Source organism: Biomphalaria glabrata, chromosome 14 (genome assembly GCF_947242115.1).
Source record: "Biomphalaria glabrata chromosome 14, xgBioGlab47.1, whole genome shotgun sequence".
Classification (NCBI taxonomy): Eukaryota; Metazoa; Mollusca; class Gastropoda; family Planorbidae; genus Biomphalaria; species Biomphalaria glabrata.
The window spans coordinates 35,521,552-35,534,764 of record NC_074724.1 but is presented as its reverse complement, the minus strand read 5'-3'; the positions used below and the strand labels follow the sequence as shown (position 1 = coordinate 35,534,764).

The 13,213-nt window shown below is 37.0% G+C and overlaps 1 protein-coding gene across 11 annotated transcripts in view; it reads right to left on the bottom strand.

Annotated features, from left to right (window-relative positions):
- Nucleotides 1–13,213, bottom strand: part of LOC106073592 (high affinity cGMP-specific 3',5'-cyclic phosphodiesterase 9A-like) — a 149,872-nt gene that overhangs the window by 52,122 nt on the left and 84,537 nt on the right. For 7 of the 11 annotated variants that reach the window (XM_056009794.1, XM_056009786.1, XM_056009792.1 and 4 more), the window contains exon 7: nt 10,020–10,090. In XM_056009794.1, the coding sequence (XP_055865769.1) occupies nt 10,020–10,090 (71 nt within the window). Of the gene's footprint in view, nt 1–4,186; nt 4,258–10,019; nt 10,091–13,213 lie in introns of all 11 variants that reach the window. The other 4 variants (XM_056009795.1, XM_056009797.1, XM_056009787.1 and 1 more) reach the window with 1 other exon arrangement.

Here is a 13,213-nt window from a genome sequence, read left to right as displayed (position 1 = left end):
CATCACCAATGGCGGGAAAGATATCGTTTGCACAGCAGTTCCGCTCCACGCTATTGGTGTGTCCGAAAGAAGGGCAAGTAACCGATACAGATTGGGATCAGTAGCGTATCACTTTCTGCCAAGATGATGCACCGTGTGAAAGCAGCCTAAAAGTCTCCAGATCCTTATTTTTCTCGAGGGTTGTCTCCTTTCTCATGTTTGGGTTTAGCTGCAAGGCTGCGGATATTCTAATTTATTAGAAGCTAACAGTTAATGCAGTGTCCTGAGAAAACTCATAGCAGACGACTTAGATTGAAAGGTTGAATATTTGAGTTTAAAGTTAATAATAATGACGCACAGATAGGAGTGAGATGCTTCAGTTTGTTATTTTCTTCTTATTTTCCCCTATCCCTTAGTCTGTTGGACCGTTGGGGCACCACACAAGATCTGTCAATTGTCTTTCTCCATCCCTCTACGTCCTTCGCCTTGGTTAGAATTTCATTTAATGACAGGCCGATCCATTCTTTGATGTTCTTACCATTAGAAAAATCAAACTAGAGTTTCTATTAGCCCGTAGAAAAAACTAACTAGTTTCTTATGACCTCCATGATATATTAGTGTCTGTAAACACTTCTACTATATCGCTTTTACTTTAATTAATCCACATTCTGCTAGTTCCTGCATACCTTTGCACTTAGTGTTTACCTACCTTTATATTACCCTACATGCCCCTACATTACCCTAGTAACGCTACCACCTTCTCCCTAAACATTACGTAAGTTCCTGTAACCATGCAAATGGTTTAGTTACGGAACTAATCCCATAGCGACTAGACAGAAGGAAAAAAAAAAAAGAGCTGACTCCACGTCACTTCCTGTGGCCAGTTTTCTCTCAAGTGCTCGTCTAAAAAGTCTTTAGTCATAGATCGATAGTTTGACAAGAGATCTTTTAACCCTAATGAGGGTTTCATCGTGGCTAGAGTACCACGTGGCCTTTAGGAACAAACATGCATTAGTGAGCCCTTCCGCCGCTACCCTGCCCCCCCCCTCTTCCTCCTCCAGCCCACACACATTCACACATCTAAACGCACAATCGCAATCACACACAGCCATCGGCTGTATTCTTCCCGTGCCTCGTTTTGGCCGAAGTGTCGACACACAATATGAAAGATTGCCCTATTCATTAGTAATAACATGACAGATTGTCGAATGCCGTTAATGTGTTGGCCTGATCTGACTGAACGATCTAATACCTGTCTGACTGCCGATGGAAATACTCCATTATCTAAATGACGAAAAACCATTTCATGCATAAATATTTTTATCAGGGTGATGAAGGAATTATCCTTATAAATAAAGCTCACGCAAAGGAAAATAACTTTTGTGAATTAAAACAGGTCTTTAACCTATGGAATAAAATGGTATGCATAGAGCTAGACCGAGTGACGAGCTAAAAGGAATATTGACTTCCCCATAATATTGAGTTGATATATTTAAATATACTATTAAACTAACTTTTAAATAAATTTAATTTCCCTTTGAACAGCTTCGTAGAATGCTATTTTGTAGTTTAGGGCGAGATTTTTGAAGTCAAGTTTTTCAACTTAGGTAGATGTTGGCTTAAGGTAGGCCCTCTATCAGAATGAATTTATACGAGTTATGAGGGAATACAATACTGAATCAACAGCGAATCAACAATGAATCAGCAGTGAATCAACAATGAATCAGCAGTGAATCAACACTGAATCAACAGTGAATCAACACTGAATCAACAGCGAATCAACACTGAATCAACAGTTGATCAACAGCTAATCAACAATGAATCAGCAGTGAATCAACAATGAATCAGCAGTGAATCAACACTGAATCAACAGTGAATCAACAGTGAATCAACAGCGAATCAACAATGAATCAGCAATGAATCAACACTGAATAAACAGTGAATCAACACTGAATCAACAGCGAATCAACACTGAATCAACAGTTGATCAACAGCTAATCAACAATGAATCAGCAGTGAATCAACAATGAATCAGCAGACTTCAAAAGTGTTGATGATTAAAGGGAAATAATATCAGCCAAATTAATTGTACCGCAAAACATGCTTTTGGTTGTGTCTTTAAAATTAAAACAAAATAACATAAATACATGTAACAATGTACGTATAAACTAATGATTGTTGTCCAGTGTTAACTTCGTTGTTACGTGGTCCTACTATGTATTACATGTAAGGCAATCAACAACATTAAACATGCAACACAAAATATTCTATGTCAGGGGTTCTCAACCTGTGGGTCGCGACCCCCTTGGGGGTCGATTGACGATTTGCCAGGGGTCGCCTTAGACCATCAAAAATAAGAATTGTTATTGTCTATTCTTCTATTGCTGTATGTGTCTATGGGGCGGGGGGGGTCGCGGCTGAGTGGGATATTGTAAAGGGGGATCGCCGAGCTTAGAAGGTTGAGAACCGCTGTCTATAATATGGAAGCTAGATTGCTAATGACAATGTATAGGCTATATAATTTTAATTATTTAGGGACTACTGAATTCAATCATGGATGCATCCAATAGCTATAAATCTATACATTGCAAGTGCGAAATTCTCATCTGCTTGGATTCTATACATAAAGGATAGTTAAAAGCTAAAGACTAAATTATAAAATATACGCAATCATTGACTATTTACACAATTAAGCCCGTGTTACTTCTTTAAATAGTAGGCTACTAACCGCCTTTTGTAAGAACCCTAACTCTTTTTCAGTGATTGTACTGTCGTTGTAGGTTTTTACTGCGAATGTACATAATATTAATATTGTTATTCTTCTAAATAAAATGTGGTTATTTTTTTGTAATATAAATATTTAAAATATGTTTTTTTTTTGGTTTCCTATCTTTGGTTGTAATAAAATCATCTTTTACACGTGATCCGAGAAGCTAAATGGAATCAAAGTAGCCAGCACAGATTTTGAAAGGGGAGCGAAATTTTTAAAAATAAAATAAAAGGGAGATAACAAATAAATAGCCAAATGACTTTACTAATGATGTGGAGGTAATGAACAAGTTATAAATTTCAAAGTGAACAAATATTTCCAGAAACGAATCTGTTGGTAACAGTAGCAGGTTCGCATGTTTGTAAATACGAGTGACACTTCCAACACGTCTGCATGTGTTGGCGAAATACCGAAAACTCTCGCCGTCTGCTGTGGGAAACGTGACTTCTTGGATTGCGTTCAGAACGCGGGGAGTGGCGACACATAGAAGATTGGCGGCTAATTCCAATGGCGGCATACAAGGTTTAAAAAATTAATTACTACTATGTGATATAATCATTGAAAAAAAAAATTATAATTTCTACCGCTGTTTCCAGCAAAATGTAGGTTCACGTTGAAGCCTAAAAAACAAAAAACACGCAGATGACAGAAAGAGAACTTTAAACGACGCTCAATGGCTTTGTCTGCGTCAAAGGTGCTTAACTATGTAGGTCAAAGCTGGGTCTTCATATCTGAGTTAAATACTATAATCTTCTTACATTTTTAAAACTCAAAGACAAAGTTTTCTAAGAAACTACGAACTACCCCGGGATTTGGAAACCATGCTCTCCACAAAAACACGAAGACTTAATGAACCCCACCAGTGCTACACCTTTGAATCCCAAAACAATAAGAACGATGATTAGAAGGCAAGTGGAACTCTTCCAGTACTAAGCCTCTTTTGAGTCTTAAACTATGCGCAAGTCGATATGAAGCCCTACCAGTGCTACGCCCAGTGGCGTAGCTAAGCCGGGGGTCCAAATGTGAAAGCCGACTTGAGAGGGGGGGGGGCCCTAATAAGTGTTTGTTTTTACACTAAATATTAACCCATTATCTCATGTCATGATGTCGTATGTCAAAATGCAGGGGCCCCTAAAGAGGTCAAGCTCCCGGGAAACCCCAAATCCATAGCTACGCCACTGGCTACGTCTCCTTGGATAGTAAGACTATGCGCTAGGCGTTATGAAATCAAGACAGACCCTACCAGTGCTACGCCTCTTAAAACTATGATGAAGATGATAAGAAGGCTAGAGGAACCCTTCCAGTGCTACGCCTCTTTGCATCCTAAATCTAAGCGCAAAACGATATGAAGGGACCCCCCCCCCCACACCCCACCAGCGCTACGCCTCTAGGGATCGGGATCCTAAGACTAGGCAAACCACGACATCAAGGACTTACTTTCTATCTTCTTCTCCAACATATTAATTCTATGATTGAGGTGGCTCCGGGTCTCTTCCATTTGGAAAACCCTGAAAATATATAAACAGAACTTCATCTGAGCCACGCCCCAATTGACACATACATTATTTCAAAGCCCGAGGCCAAGGTCTAGGTCATGACATCTCCATCACATGGACTTCACGTGGATCACGTGACAAAAGACTACTTCCGAGTCAGACTAGGGGAGGTAAAAAACACGAAAACGTTTGGAATTTCTTTCAATTATCTACAACCATGGGTCGTGGTGGCTGAGGGGTAAGACACTTGGCTTAGGAACAGAGTGATCTCGAGTTCAAATCCTCGGAAGACTGAAATTTCGACCATCGGAATTTTTTTTAGGACGTCCCTTAAGGCTATCCAACTGATTGTAAGTAATGGCGGTTGGTCGTTGGGCTGGCCACTCAACACCCTCGTTAACCATCGGCCACAGAAACCGATGAGCTTTGTATCATAGATCGCAGGGTCCTAAAAGGGGGTGGGGGTCCCTCTTTCTCTACAATCCCTCTACAATCCTTTCTCAGGAGCTTCTCTTTCAAACGATCAGGTTTCTACAATTATTATCTTAACTGCGTGTCTGAAAAACAGTCTCTTTGTTAACAACGCTTATTAATTAACTCCCTTTGTGTCTGGGTGCATTCTGTTACACGCGTATTTCTCCCACTTCCCACTTTAGGATAAAGTTGACATTTAGGCATAATTATTCATTGCCGAAGACAATTATACAATATACGAATGAATAACAAAAAAATTAACCAATTAGTAAATCAAATAGTGGTAGTCAATTAACTCTGTTTTAGATAGAAAAAATGAGGAGATAAATCTTGCAGTATTTAGAGATGTTGCAGTGATTGTGTCATGCTTTCGCTTATATAAGCTTTGATTAGAAAAAAAAATAAATAAACGCCGGGTATATTGAGTGTAGTTAAAAAACTCCAACCGCTCCAAAACTATTGTCTGAAGCGAACGAAACAAATAAACAATTCAGGTAAAAATGTTTTTGATTTCCACATACAATGTTTTGTTTGTGCTTTTGTTTTTTCCTCATTAAGTCCAATCCAATTAATTCGTGGTAACTTTTTCAATTTTGCATTATAATTACTTTTTTTCGGGATGGTTCGCTGCCTAAATAGAATGTGGAAAAACCAGGAGAAAAAATAAATAGCTCGTCCTTAACTAAACAAACAAACAATAGAAGCTTAATTGTTCTCATCTAATTTGTTTCGTTCATTTTTCTAAATGAGAGGGAGAGAGAAAAAGAGAATGAGAGCGAGAATGAGAGAAAAAAAAAAGATATAGAATACAGACTGAGAGAGACAAAGAAAGAGAGACAGAGAGAGAGAGAGAGACAGAGAGACATATAGAGACATACAGAGACAGAAACAGAGATAGAGACAGAGAAAGACAGAGAGATACAAAGACAGAGAGACAGAGAGACAAAGTAAGAGAGAGAAACAGAGAAAGACGTAGAGAGACTGAAACAGAGAAAGACTGAGAGAGACAGAGACACAGAGAGAGAGAGACTGAGAGAGACATACAGAGACAGAAACAGAGAGAGGCAGAGAAAGACAGAGAGATAGAAAGACAGAGACATACAGAGAGAAAGAGAGAGAGAGAGAAAGACTGAGAGAGACAGACACAGAGAGAGAGGCAGAGAGAGAGAGAGACATAAAGAGACGTAGAGACAGAGAGAGAGACAGAGAGAGAGACAGAGATAGAGAAAGACAGATAGATACAGATACAGAGAGACAGAGTTAGACATAGAGAGAGAACAAAACTAATAATTGGATCCTTTGCAGAGCCAAAGAGATTGATCAATAATAATACAAATTCCACCCAATGGTTCGATCTATCTATTAATCAAATGCAGTGAACATTAGGGCTTGTGATGATTATTGCAAGAGATTTTTACTTTGCTGAAAAGCTGCAGAACTGCGAAACAATAAACATCTGATTGTGTAGCGTGACATGTTTTCACGACCGCCGCTTGTTATCAGATGGACCAAATGCTTGCAGTGCTATTAAAAGTAATACCTTAGACCAGGTAAACACCGTGTTTGGGTTACTCGGAAAGATTTTTATATACCTTGTGATTGGAGAGAGAGAGAGAGAATAAAAAGGAAGAACAATATGAAGAATAAGAGAGAGAGAGAGAGAGAGAGAGAGAAGAAGAATGAGGAAGAGAGTGACAGTTTGAGTTCGAGAGAAAGGGAGAGAACTAGAGAAAGACAATGATGAAAAGAGAGCGAGAGATAGAAAGAGAGAGAGAGAGAGAGAGCAAGAAAGAGAGAGAGAAAAAGAGAAAACGAGAGATAACGAGAGAGACAGGTAGGGGAAGAACAAGTGAGACAGAGAGAGAGAGAGTGAGAGAGAGAGAGAGAGGGAGAGAGTGAGAGAAAGAGAGAGAGAGAGCTTTAGGAAGAGCGATAGAGAGAGTGAGAGACAGATTGAGGGAGGAATAGGGAAAGAGAGAACGTGAGAGAGACAGAGAGACAGAGAGACAAAGTAAGGAAAAACTCGTACTTTCTGGATTGAGAGTCTAAAATCCCTTGTTGATATTGTCCTCAATTTGTTGGAGTATTTCCAGATGCCTTTCAATACCCTAATGGGACACTGAATACATGAAATAGATCTAGATCGAACCCTGAACAGCGTACATCGTTTCCGACGCTAAAACACTTGCTAACCAATCCATTGACTTATTTCTCCGTTTGTTTTTCGCCGAGTTTACATGTAAAAGAAATTTTTTAAAAAGCAAGAAAAACATTTTTAAAAAATATTTAAAAAAAGACATTACTTCCATTATTAAACTTCAAATATAATTAAATAATGTATAAAAAAAATTTGGTTCAATGCGGGTATCGAGCCCGTGACACAGTCAGCTGCATAAAAATATGCATTTTCTGATTTGGCCAGCGAGGAAGATATATATTAGAAATATGAGATCATTTATTGATATGTTTTCCCATGTGGCTGACGAGCAAGTTCTTTTCTGAGCAATATACATCAACCTGTTAAAATTTTTCGAGTTTTTGAGATCAGCTGTCCAGTTTCCTGGCTCCAGGTTCCACGATGTTCTGATTTGAATAGCCATATTGTAAACAAGACTTTTAATTCGCCATTTTCCTTATGATGTTTGCATTGCTCGTTTTCAATTAAAACTTGATCAGAGTAATCTGCTCTTTGCACTTTTATAATATAGATCCGGTTAAAATGTTTACGTTCAATAAAATACAGGGGGAAAAAAAGAAGATAAAGTGATAAGGCGAAATATGGAGGTGATATAATGGGACCTAAAGATAAAAGTAATAACATGAAAAGAGGAAGCTTGAGGGAGAGATTTTGAAAAAGACAAAAATTAACAATGTCAAGGGAGCACTATCGAAAGATCCCTGTTGCCAACTAATTAAGCAAATTTAAAAAAATTCTTTGTCCTACTGCTTAAATCGAAGAGATAATAATTATTGCCTAGTGCTGAAAAATGCCCAAAATTGATTATATGATTCAATGAGGTTTTTCACTAGTCAATGCCTCCGTATTCTGTCCACCGGACACACCAAACATAAAACAAAAACCAACAAAAAAAAGCGCGCTTTTTTTGAAAATATCCATTAAAGACATTTTACCATTTGAGATAAATTGCTACATACAGAAACAAAAATCAACTTATTATTTACTTTACAGCGAACAGTGATGTGAAAATAAGAACAAGAACACGATGACAAAATGAACAACTGCTCGTTTTAAAAATATAATACCCCCTCCCCCTCGCTTTTAGCCATACCTAAGGGCCGCCATTCATTATAGCCTGCAATTGTTCGTTGGTATTGCTCATACCCACAGAAGCTTCTATATGTAATGTATGTATGTTGTCCACTTGTCATTATGAGAGATACACAATTAAATAGAGCCATCGTTTGTCTAATACTCGCCTAACGGCTGCCTGTGTCGGCTCTATTGAAGTTGTTAGTGAACGGATTCTGCGAGGTGGGGGAGGGCTAGCTAGGGCATGGGACCATTGACCACTGGGGTGGTAATTTGCATACGAGTGAAATGACTCTGGACCAGAAGAATGTTGTTGTTTTTTTTTGACATTCCTATGGTCTAGAGCAGTGATGCTCAGCCTAATTCGACCTGCGGGCCATTTTTATTTCCGACACTCATGTCGCGGGCCACATGACCGAAAATGTACATAAACGAAATGAAATTGACCTAAAAGAATTTTATTAGAAACCAGTGGATCTTGCATTAATTTATAGGATATTAACTGGCTTCATTTCTCTCTTAAAATGTGAGGAACATTGTAGCTAGCTTTACCAACGACTCATTTTCTTGTCTCTTTTTGGTAAATATTCCCATCGATCCTCCAATTTCTAGGCTTAGTTTAACAACCTTTTATTCGCGACTCAAACCAAGAATGCCATCATATTTATTTTATAAATCCGTATATATGTTGTTTTTTTAAAACAGCTACAATTTACAAAACAAATATGTTGGTTTATTATCATTTTCCAAAAAAAAAAATAATTAAAGATCCGTTCAATTTTCCTGGTATGATTCTAAACTCAGAGTCAACTTGTAGTTTCTTCGGCTCTCTCATTTCATAAACCTACACATTTTAAATGGCATGGCACCAATTCATCAGAGAAAAAGTCAGGAACCTAGCGTGGGTAAAGATACATTTTTCAACCTAATCTACACTTTGTGCAGACGTTTCGGCGGGCCGGATAAAACCACATCGCGGGCCGGATCTGGCCCGCGTGCCCTATTTTGGGCATCACTGGTCTAGAGGTTAAGTTCGATTAGTGCGTTATCGCTAGGCGGTGTTGTCGATTAAAGGACAAAGAAACATAGTTACTTAAATTTGGATTACGGTAAAGCTTGGAATTTTGAATTTAATTCGAAATTTTAGGACATGATTCGTGCTGGCTACTCAGACACCTTAGTTAACCACATAAACAGATGATTTTTGTTTTACACTTTTACAACAAGAGAGTTACACATCATCTTTGACTAAGAAGTGACTTCTTACAAGTTAACATGGTGGGGACATGAAAACGACATATGTATAATTATGATTGCATTATACATATGTCTTACAGAGTGGAAAGTAGGACGCGTTATTACATTATCTTTGTATCATGTTACAAGCCTGGTTTCTTACTTTGTAGGATTGAATTCAATACAAACGCAGGTCAAGGTGACCCGTAACATCTAATTGTTAATTATCTTAATACATTTAAACTAGAGAAAAAAAACAACAACTTTGGAACGACAAATGCAGTTAGATTCATAACATTTATGTAACATTTTTTTAAAAAAGTTCATGTAACTGTTACTGTTTTTTTTTCGGAAACAAATAATCAACAAGTTTATTTAAGACATGATAATCATACATAAGCTTATAACATAACAACAGTAAAGCGCTTTGCATTACAGACACATAAAAACCATATAAGCTCTTAAAAAAGCGTTATCTCTAGAAATATAATAATGAAAAATATGGCGATGTAAAACTTATATTTATATGATACTAGAGTCACCTATCTTAACTTACGCTTAAAGTGCCGTGATAAATATGAAAAAAATGGTAGATAATAATAAAAGGAAGGGAAGTCACCGATGTATACTTACGTTTAAACTGCTATGATAAATATGAAAAAAAAAAGGGGCAGATAATAGAAAGAAATGGGAAGTCACCGATGTATACTTACGTTTAAACTGCTATGATAAATATGAAAAAAAAAAGGGGCAGATAATAGAAAGAAAGAGGAAGTCACCGATGTATACTTACGCTCCATTCTCTTCTCCAAACTGGTTAATCTGGCGTTAAAATTGGTCTTGAGCTCGTCCACTTTGACTAGCCTGAAACAACAGTGGAGCCTTCACACACAAACACAGATACACACAAATCTATCCACATTGCATAACCCACGGTTGCAACACGCGCACATACACATTTCGTCGGCAGAGAGGGGGCCTTCCAAATGTTAAGCCTTCAGTAGCCTACCCCCGGAAACTGTAAGAGATGAAGACAGATGCGTTCTGTCGTGGACATTAGCCGTTGGCCGCAGCACAGCTCTAAACTTTGACCCGTTAGCCAAGTAACTGCTTGACCAGGAAGTAACCAGCTGGACATGTATATATATATATATATATATATATATATATATATATATATATATATATATATATATATATAAACAACTGATACATTTTTACCTAAAACCTAGCAAAAGAGACACTGAGAACGAGGAAGAAGATAAAGAGAAGGGAATTCTTTCTTTGAAAATATCTCAATATAGGACAAATTTTATCCTTTTTTTTTTCATTTGATCCAAAATATTTTCATTCAAGCCCCCCCCCCCTTTTTGTTTTTGGAAAGTGAACAAACACTCCTCATCATAAGTGTCAGTTTTTCATATTCTTACGACTTGAAGGCCCCCTGGTGTTTATTTATGTAGTTCAACGGGTGGTAAATTTTTTAAGTTCTTTTTAAAAATCTTTCTTAACGTATTCATAATTGGAAAGAGAAGCTATACATAATTTTTGGAAATAAATTCTAAATTTTAACCTATGACCTAGGTTATTTGATTTTTAAATACATTTGGAACCTTTTGATTGAAAAAAAAAGACGAATCCAATATAAAATGTGTCTATTGATATTCGAATGATTGTTGGACGCTAGTCTAGGGATACTAGAGGGATTGCCTTGTGATAGGGAAATGAATGGATATACTAGTGAAATGAATGGAAATACTAGTGAAATGAATGGATATACTAGTGAAATGAATGGAAATACTAGTGAAATGAATGGATATACTAGTGAAATGAATGGATATACTAGTGAAATGAATGGATATTGTAGTGAAATGAATGGATATACTAGTGAAATGAATGGATATACTAGTGAAATGAATGGATATACTAGTGAAATGAATGGATATACTAGTGAAATGAATGGATATTGTAGTGAAATGAATGGATATACTAGTGAAATGAATGGATATACTAGTGAAATGAATGGATATACTAGTGAAATGAATGGATATACTAGTGAAATGAATGGATATACTAGTGAAATGAATGGATATACTAGTGAAATGAATGGATATACTATAGAAATGAATAAACTAGTGAAATGAATGGATAAACTAGTGAAATGAATGGACATACTAGTGAAATGAATGGATATACTAGTGAAATGAATGGATATACTAGTGAAATGAATGGATATACTAGTGAAATGAATGGATATTGTAGTGAAATGAATGGATATATTAGTGAAATGAATGGATATACTAGTGAAATGAATGGATATTGTAGTGAAATGAATGGATATACTAGTGAAATGAATGGATATACTAGTGAAATGTATGGATATACTAGTGAAATGAATGGAAATACTAGTGAAATGAATAGATAAACTAGTGAAATGAATCAATATACTTGTGAAATGAATGGATATCCTATGCTTCATTATCAACGTCAAAATCATCATTTGTCCCTTGACTTTCGGTAAGGGTGTTGTGACGGTTCAAGTAACCAAATACCTCCACTGTACGACGTGGCAACGAACTATTAGTCTAAACTGCCCACAGGTTGTGACGTTGCAGGTCAGTGCTCAGGCCTTCTATAACAAATGGTCTTGGTTAAATCCACTTTTGAATGGTAAGTAGTGCGTCGTTTAGAAATTTTGATGCATCACATCTATCAAGTGTCTGGTTGCAATGTAGTCTTAAGGGGAAAGGGAGGGGGGGATAACATTTTCAACTGAACTGGAATGATCTTGTTAAAGTCTATGGCTGCCCATGTCGTTAAAGACCTGCTCACACCTCCGTCTTAATTATGTATGAATTTTACGACTCTGGGAGATGTGCTGCGTCGGATGAAGATGGCAATTTTACGACTTCGCTATCCTTGATCGATTTTTTTGTGTCTCCCGATACTGATCGGACTCCGTTTTGTGGGTCAAGGCTTTTTCTTTAGTTTTTAAATCGTGATTAGACCATGAGATTGTTTGAAGGTCAAACAGAGTGGTGATGTAAGTTTAGGCAGATCAGGGTATCTAGGGAGAGGCTGTGTCCAGCCCAACGATCAACTATTTTTGTAGGCATTTTTTTCAGACGTTATTTTTTTTTTAAATCAGAGAAACTAAAACTAAAAAAAATCAATTGTAATCAAAACTAAAACAGAGTCCAGTAAAATCGTAATGACTCTGTCTGTTCTAGTTTGTTGGTTCTATCTCATATTTAAAACAAGAATGTTGGAAATAAAAAAAAAATAAATAAAAAAATTACTTTTCACTAACAACTTTTGTTTAAAAAAGTTCCTATTTCAGTGTTAGCATTTCAATAATAGATAAATAAAAAAAATATATAGGCTACTATACGGAAAACTGCCTGATCTGAAAACCACTGCGCGGTTCATCTCAGATATAAGATCTGAACCCTCCGACATGAAAAATGAGAACGAAGAAGAAGAAGAAGAATTAGGCTACTTTTTAAAATAAGGGGCGAGGTGGCTGAGTACTGAAGCGCTTGGATCACGCGTTCGAATCTAGTTTAAGGCTTTAACAGTACCTGGCGTTAGTTGAGCACGGTAAATGCACTTGGTCAGTGTGTTGGCTACAGGACACCCTCGTTAACTATCGCCCATTGATATAGATACGCTTAACGACATCTGACGCATGGAGAGCTAGGCTCTATAGCGGGACTTGACGCACATAAATGTAACCTTCGTAAAAAAAAGGATGTCCTTGAAATGTGAACATAGAATTTTAAAAAAATTTAGATTCAATTATTTTCAAATTGATGTCAGTAATGATCAAGCCTCTTCTGGAGACGAACATTTTGATAAGCAGCAATGTAACACTCTATAGTCTTCATGTTTTGTTTGGTGTAATGCTCAAATTGTAAGACACATTTCCTTATGGATAATAAAGATTACTATTATGTTAGAAACGAACGAGTAGTCATTCTATGGCAT